The sequence below is a fragment of the Anarrhichthys ocellatus genome, unplaced genomic scaffold (assembly GCF_004355925.1).
Source record: "Anarrhichthys ocellatus isolate YVR2014 unplaced genomic scaffold, GSC_Weel_1.0 scaffold1455, whole genome shotgun sequence".
In the NCBI taxonomy this organism is placed as follows: domain Eukaryota; kingdom Metazoa; phylum Chordata; class Actinopteri; order Perciformes; family Anarhichadidae; genus Anarrhichthys; species Anarrhichthys ocellatus.
In genome coordinates this window covers 2,289-11,168 of record NW_022281429.1, presented here as the reverse complement: position 1 = coordinate 11,168, position 8,880 = coordinate 2,289, and the positions used below count along the sequence as shown (strand labels likewise).

The 8,880-nt window shown below is 39.4% G+C and overlaps 1 protein-coding gene across 1 annotated transcript; it reads right to left on the bottom strand.

The window, feature by feature from the left end:
* Nucleotides 1–6: 6 nt before the first annotated feature.
* Nucleotides 7–4,915, bottom strand: LOC116377612 (putative Polycomb group protein ASXL3). The gene is made up of 2 exons (XM_031839282.1): nt 4,568–4,915; nt 7–483 (listed from the first exon to the last, which is right to left on the bottom strand). Exons 1-2 carry the CDS (start codon nt 4,622–4,624, stop codon nt 229–231), a joined length of 312 nt encoding a protein of 103 aa, XP_031695142.1. The 5' UTR covers nt 4,625–4,915; the 3' UTR covers nt 7–228.
* Nucleotides 4,916–8,880: the final 3,965 nt, after the last annotated feature.

The window sequence follows — 8,880 nt, the reverse complement described above, 5'->3', positions numbered from 1 at the left end:
CACACACACACACACACACACACACACACACACACACACACACACACTTACACGTTCAGTTGATGCGTGTGCTGTGAGAGCAGTTCACTGACTGCTTAAAAGACTTGATAAATACAAAAGATAATCAATAACATTCTTATATTTTTTTATATTTGATAATCAATCAAATGCAATGATCTACTCTGGATTGAATGATAAACAAAAAGCCACAGTGTCACTGTGCTGGGCTTATAGTTCTACACTTAAGGTACAGCTCTGCCACAGAAGACTCCTAACATTAGTTACAGCAGTCAGGTTGAAGAGAACAGCGTGTTTCATAACAGTTGATACCACTTCAACAGCAGCAGCTGACACTACTACAGTGTGTGTGTGTGTGTGTGTGTGTGTGTGTGTGTCTGACCGCATTTCCTTCAGCCCCTTGGTCTGGATGACGTGGAGGATTTGTTTGGGAGTCATGGGTGCATCTGAGAAGTTCTCCAAAACCTGAAAAAACATCCACATTTATTTTTTACCGCAGACTGACGAATACTTCTGCACTGCCAAGAAAAAAAACATGAACACATGACAAATGAAGATCCATCTAGAGCAACTCAATTTCTCCTAGTGATTTAACCTGCTGGTGTAGGAGACTAACATCTTGGCTAGTCTTTGCAGCAGTTTGCTCATACTGACATTACCAGAAGCAGGTGCAAGTCAGAGAGAAAGAGCGCGAAACGCACAAAGATTCACAATTCTGATTAGAGCCCAGCTGATACGGAGTGTTTGTTGAGTTTGATACAAATATTGACATTTGAAAGTAAGAAAATGTATACACACACACACTTTTAAAAGCATTTAAGTAGTAAATGAACTTGACTGAAAATGATATCAGCACATGAACATTAAGGGAATTTGTAATAGTTAGAATAACATGTCATCCAGGATTCATCTTTTTGTATTTATCCTTCATTTACCTCAACTCTTTTGTTTCAGTCCATTTCATGAGAGTAAAAAGGAAAATCTTTTCCAGCATTCATGTCAACAGATTGAATGCCAATTCAAAAGGTTTTGTTACAGACTGGAAGCCACGTAAGCAAACCATGATAGTGATGAGCTAAAATTGCCTGATAATATCTGCCCAGCCGTTACAGGCACAGCAACAGCTATTTATTTATATCCATGTCAGGTCATGTCATGTTTAGAGGGACGGTGTGTAGGATTTAGTGACATCTAGCTGGCAGGTTGAAGACTACAACCAACTGAACACCCTATGCTCACACCTACTTTTCCAAACAGGTCTGAGAACTGAAGTGGCCTTCAGGTAATGCCACAACGTGAACCGCTCTCTGGAGATCACTGATTGGTTCTTCTGTTCTGTAGAAACATGGTGGACTCTGAAGAGGACCTGCTTCCTATGTCAATATGAAGGGCTCATTCTAAGCTAATGAAAACACAATGGTTCTTAGTTTCAAGTGATTGTACACGAGTGAAAATATAGTTCTGAATATTATATTCCATTTCTGCTAATAGATCACACAACACACAAATGTATAACAAAGCAAATTTAAGAAGCAGCGACGCACATTGTTGTATTTAACTTATCCGTTAGGGTTTTTTGGTATTTATTTTACTACACAATTGTTGCACTTTTTGCAGTTGTTTTTTTCTCCATCACTGTGTTTCAGAGTTTCTTTAAACTCTTTTAAAAGAGTTTTTGGAACATGATGGATCTTTTTTGAATGTACCACAATAAATTCAATAGTCAAATTTAATTAATTTATATGTATATGTAACAACAATAACAGGGAGAATATCTGATCCTATATTTGCCTTCGAGGGTCGAAATTGAAAGCATAGTTTGATCTATTTTTTAATGAAATCGTGACACCCTTACTTACTCATGGTTGATAACGCACTGCTCTTGATTTGTTCCGAGTTATTTAAAAAACATTAGGAGAGTTGCCGTAGCACTGCTACACCTGTTTATATGTGAAGCCTACTTAACCGTACTTTAGAATGCAATAAAATGTAATGTCAATTTGCAATGCAGATTTTAAGCAAAAAGAGGTATTGCTATCAAAATCTGCAGATATGCAAATTAAGATATTGGAACAGAAAAAAAGTAGATTGATACATTGCCAGTTCAAATATGAACAAGCTAATATCCTACAATGCACATTCATACCTCATGAAATAGGCCTCGATGCTCTCACCATCTACCTCAACAAACATCCAGATAGGATATTGCCTCATAACTGATTCCTACCAATCCTATGCTTGTCTTGGGTTCTAAAGGAAGATAAATGCATTCTAAACCCACTCCCAAACACATTGTTTTCCAAGGCTGCTTTGTGGTAAGGATTAGTTGTTTACATTGTAGCATTATCAGAGATAGGCGACTAGAAAACCAAAAATAATGTCCTGATCGCATATTTTACTGAATATTGGGGGTCAGTAAATAATGTTATTTCACACTGTGATGGTTAACATTAAACTGTATCATTAATCTGCGTGAGGGGGGATCCGTACGGATCACAGATCGACAATGGTCCGTTACACCACTATTTTCTAGTCTTCTGACCACTTTAACACTACATTCACAAGTTGATATTGATGACATTGTGGTCATATGGAGAGGTAATAGCGGTAATAGAGGCTGATTTTCTGAAATATACAAATTCTACAACTACTATCTTTGTTTCACTATGGGACAGCAGGAAACTGAAATACTCTTTCTAGACTAAGCTTCTACAAGGGAAACAACAGTATCATTGAGGCTAAAATCTATCTCAAACCCTTGAGCAGAAACTCCCTTCCAAAAGCCGAGAATAAGCCCCTATATAATTACTCCTATAGCAGAATGCTAATAGATGCAGGCAAACCATTGTCCAGCACTGACACGGCATTGTAGAGATGGGTCTGGCTATGCAACTATGTACAGGATAACCAGGGCTCCACAGCTTCATATTGGATTCAACACAGTTGAGCCATTTGGTCGAAAGTGAATTTGTCATGTTTCCTCTAATTTATTACACTTGATGGATGCAGTACATGTAGTTTTTGTACTTCAATCTCTGTAATTTTAAGATACGTCTGTGTTCTTTTGTTTCTGATGTGACCATAGTGCACAGGGAGGTATTTGGCTGTGACAACACCCACCTGCATCATATTGAGAGGTGAACTAATGTTCCGCCCACCCCATTTTGCTAAAATGAGGGGCAAAGAATACCAAAATCTAATTTCAATATAACCACAGGCTCAGTAAGAAAGACGTAGTAAAAGTTTAAGCAAAAATTGGTCACTATACGCTTCATAACAGCAGAATATGTGGCTGAGCTTTTGTACTGAATTGCACATAAGATTGTATTGGTGTACCTAATGAAGTAGCCTGGAGTGTATATGGTGAGCAGCAGCTGTGAGACCACTACAGGGAATATGACCATGGACCATGAAACCGAATCCTTCCCATGTACTTCAACTGCAGTGATAAAATAGGGATGTGCTTTAAAAATACCAACTACTCCTTTAATTGACTTTCTAAACAAGAGGAGTGAATAGAACTCATTCCGTGGTATACAGCACCTTCATGGTTTGAAATGTATGTCACTGTACACAGCTAAGTGACAGTGGATGTGGTTCTCTTCTATACCAGCTGTAGTAGTAGAAAGCCAGGGCCTATCCGGCCAAAACAGACCCAAGTAGCTAGTGAACCCATCGCCCTCACACAGGGGATCAACATAAACACACTTGACCAATATTTTACACAATTTTACACAGATTTTGCCCAGATTGTCCGTGCGCTTTCAAATAATTTAGTATATATTTAGCGATACATTTTGAAAATAATCCCACCAGCTTGCTAGTGGTTAGCGTTTGTCTTCAACTGTTTCATGTGACAGCACTGCTTTCATAAATATCCAATTGCTTTCTTGCTGATTTTCCTTAGGAGCCCGGTTGATTTACTCTTTTATTTCCCTGCAGCATTCCGTGTCAATCTGTATTCACAATACAGCGGATTTAGCTACTAGTGTTTAACGTTAGCTGTTAGCTTTGCTAACGGTAGCGTGCATTATGGTCAGCATAATCATCAAACGCTAATAGCGACTTTTGCACAAAGTTAGCTGTTCCAGTAATGCTACGAGTTTAACAAGGTCACGTTGTATTGACTGGTTTGTTTACATTAAGTGCCTAAACTTATCGCGTATCTTCAGATGCTCAAGTTGCTCAAATCGTAATTAGCGTAAGGCTAGCTAGCCTGCTGCCTAGCAAACAAAGAGCTCAACACATAGAGGTGGATGTTAGCATGCTTGCCAGCGTTAGCATTTTTGCGTTACGTAGCTCTTTATGTCAGCAGCCAGAAAGACATACAGCACATGTAAAATGTACCCCCAGTTACATTTAATCCAAACATAACCTGCCTGCTGGCTGGGCTAGCACTGCTAATAGCTAGCCTAGCTGATTTTACAGCAGAGTACAAGCAGTGGTCGTGAGAAGAATGAACACAACAACACACCTGGATCCATCACTTCACATCAATCCATTCATAATTTACATGCAGCTAGTTAAATGATCAAAGTAGACCGTTTACCATGCGAGCTGCCTCAGCCCAGGTCCGCTCCTTCTTTCTCTTTTGTTTGTCCTTCATTTCCTCTGCGCTGATGTCTGCGGCTATCCTGCTGTGTGTCTACAAAGCAACCTCAATGCGATGGCGGTTTAGCTGCTTAGCAAAATGGCTAACTACGTTCTAGGTTAACTGTGTAGACCCAGAACAAGGCGTTCCTTTTACCTCAGGACGATGCTATGGTGTCTGCTGGTCTCTGATAATTATCGCTAGAGTGTCCAGTGCCTCGTCTAAACTAGCTCAACACACATCGCCTCTCTGTAGCACAGAAGCAGTGTGAGTGCAGGGCTGGTGCTACTGCAGGACAAGCCTCTTTGGAATGCAACAACCAGGTCAAAGGTCAAACACTCCGCAGGAATGCAACAAAACAACGGCCAACCATGCAAATAGTACTGTACATTTGAACAGATGCTCCTTGCACATAATCATTTTATATTGTTTCAGATTGAGCCCTCCATCACCCACCACACATATATATTAACCACATACTAAAAATAGAGTCCATCTGTTAGAACACCAAAATGTTGTGTGATTCGTAATAATGTGAAAACGAATACAGAGGTTAAACTGACTGACCCCTGGATCTACTTTCTCCTTGTGTGAAGCTGTTTACTAGTGGATGATATGAGACAACAGCAAAATTTGATATGTGGAAAATAAACACACCTAGCAGCCACGACACATTGAATACAATGTCATATAGCCATTAAAAGTCATTAATAATGTAGCAAACATTCAGGCCTCTTTTAGTCAAGTAGAACAAATATTTCCAACAAGGCTGTTGCTTGGGGATTGAATTGACCCTATAAGAATGTGAAACATTAACACAATAATAGGCTATCAATGTATTTTTGACTTAATAACTTAGTATCAATAATGTTAATAAATTGCTTTATTGCTTTCACACAATATTTAATCCAAACTAGGGCTTGGTGATATGTTGAGATTAATGTGATGACCGAGAGATGACTGGTTACAAAATGAAATCTTAGACCCTTGGTACTGAGCAAACTCTATCTGTTGATGAAGGTTCTGAGATGTGTTTGAATGCTAGCTATTTCCATCAGGAATGAACTTTCATACTCAATAAGAAATACATTTCATGTTGTATCTGAGGTCAACTGATCCTTTAACAAAGGGAATCCATCAACACACAGGATGGAGCCAATTCACATAGTTTGTTAGATAAACAAAGAATCATTCTGCAATTTGACGCCATCACCTTGGGCTTTGAGAAATTGAGATGGGTATTTTTTTAAAAATATGAACCCTGCCTTTGCCCAATATCAGCTGGGATCGGCTCGCATGTGCATACCTATTTATCTACATAGATTTTTTTTCAATATTATTTTTATTCAAATATATTTTTGCAGAACTGTGACAGTGTGGTAAAATATATATAATATCTACAACCTATCCAGACCTTGATGCGCCCGCTAGCAGGATACGTCCCGGTACATGAGGAACAGTGACCCCTGTTATATTATTGGCTGTGCCCAATAAATCTCCAACACCCAACATGACCAAACATGTAAGGCGTTCTGTCAGATGCATGGGTGGATTCCAGCCTCAATTTTGAATTTTACAGTAGCAAAGTAATCAAATCTTGCCTCAATTACTGGAGAAATATGGCCACAATCCTTTCAGTTTTGTGTTTTAAGAATTACATTTTTTACTGTATTATTTTATGTTTGATTTTTGTGAATCACTTTGTACTTTTTGATTTTGAGAAATGCTGCATATAGTAAATAAAGTAAATTATTTTTGGAATATAATTTTTATATATATCATGGTCTTTCTGTGTGTGTGTGTATTACACCTCACAAATATTTGCGAAAGTCCTTTTAATGTTTGGAAATCAATCCGTTTTAAATGTTCATTGTTCAGTTAAATTTTTATCTAATCTGAAGTGGCCTACTGTTTGAAGAGTTAACATTGGAAATTACTTTTGTGCAACACCTTTCAAAGATAGACCAACTATTTGTTGTTTCACTAGCTAATAATATTATGGAGGGACATGATAGGGAGTCAAACTTAATTACTGCTGTGAGAAGGAGACATGCAAATACTGCATAGGTAAAGATCCGTGGATTTCACGGATCGTTGGACCTCAATGCTTTGCAAAACATAGAATGTTTTAACATTGTTTTATTTTAAGGTTTACTTTATTCTGTTTTTTACAATACGTGCATTAGAATATGTGTGTGTGTGTGTGCGGATGGATGGATCGGGTGTGACGTCACTCTCCCAGAATGCACGGCTTCCAGCGCGGCGCCCAGCAGTTCAGGCCCGAACTCCAAGAAACATCTTTAAAACTTGTTCCAAAATGTCGATATCGAAAAGGAATGGAGGCTGGACGGAGAGCTGGACCGAGGTTCAATCGGTAAGTAGCGTTGTGTCCGTGTCTGTTGACCTGAACTGGAGTTTTACCCTACTCAGTAACATATACAGGAGTTAGCTCCCGTAAGACTAACTCCGATACAACTTAGTGAACCGCTCATCTTTTGTTTTTTAACCAGCATGCTGGTTTAGCGAACTCTCTAACTTCACCCACAGCCATACCGATCCTAGTATGCGGGATCTCTCCACATAAAACTATCGTTATATACACTCGAACATCCGAGCATTAAATCTAGTTTCGCCTCCGCCGCCGAATTTAGTGAACAGAGCCCGGCTAGCAGTGAAATGTAGCCCGGTCTGGTAATGACCCCATCCCACCGCTCTCTAACGCTACCAGCGGAGACTTCATCATTTCAGTCAAGTCCTATCAGCCTAGGTGACGTTTTCCCCACTTCATTCGGTTTCAACGGGACAAGCATTTCCGCAGAGTTTAACACAAGGGGAGAGGGTTAAACCAGAAAAGGTGTGGGGATTAAAGCCTTGTGGCAGCTCCATGCTGAGGACCCACAAGATGGCACTACCAGCTCCCATCACCTTGCTCTTGGTGCACAGTCGTCCTTTAGTCATTGTATCCAGACTTCCACTGGCTGTGCTTCTCCTATAATGACATGGAGAACATCCACTGGTGGCAAATGTCTTCACACTCTACTCCAGTGAAAGTAATGTGACTACAACAGAAGACTGGGCCATTTTAAAGTGAAAGTCCCGTATGCAGATATTTCTTACGTGTAATAATAAAGGTATTTACAACAACTATGAAAAGTAAAAACATCATTCTGAAGCATGGTCCTGTTCAGAGTGTTCCAGTAAAAACTGGATGGCCACTCTTGAGTAGTTTAAAATACATATAAACATATTAAATTTATGAAGTAAGATTTGATCTTGTCAGTCAAATTAATTTCACATCCATAGCCCCAAAACCCAAGTTTGTCACAAAGAAAATTCCAGTTCTAAATTGAGCAAGTGCAGTTGTCAGGTAGGCTGCTTTTTTTAGATAGCTTTCTCCCCAAATGTAGTTAGGTTGTAGGATTAGTCTGATGATATTCAGTATTTGTCTTTTTGACAACAAATGCCATGTGAACCAACAATCTATCGACTACCAAGTATAGTGTGTGTGATGTATCTAATCCCTCTGTGCCATAGAGCTCACTGTTATCCACAAACACACCAGAGAGCCACACTGCATACACCCTGCACTTCATTTTGATTCAATTCCACATTCACTGTCCTGCAGCGTCAAATACTCAATAGAGTGCCAAATGTGGATTAATCTGTTGCTGAAAATAGTTCCCAACAAATGCACTATTTCATTCTGTTTGAATTACGATTACAAACTACAGTGACCAGCTGTAAAGAAAATTACTGAGCCTTTTGTAAAGATGGAATTATATATTGGTGATAGTGCTGGGCGGTATATTGGTTCATCCGGTATACCGGTTTTAATTTCCCGTATGATATAAATTTTCCACGCACCGCCATACATAGCCGAAACAACTGCTGTCACTCTTCAACAGGCAGCAAAATATATTGTTCGCCGCTAAAGGCGCTGCGGTCGGAGCTAGTTGCCTTAACTGCATTGAGAGGGACCCCTAATCATGGTTATAACTTTATAACACAACAATTAATAACTCACAACTAACACTCTTTAACAGGGCAAAACACCACGACACAACAGTTTGTGACAAATAAACAATTTGTAACACTAATAATTGTACATTTATAAAATTTCACCGCCAAACTGCATGCTGGGTACAGCTCGCTAGCTAGCCCGGTAGCACAACAGTCTGTAAACAGCTGGGAGAGGCTCCGTTGCTACAGTAACGCTACATTAAAGAACAGAGCGATGCAGGATGAACAAAGACAGACCGGAGATGCACCGA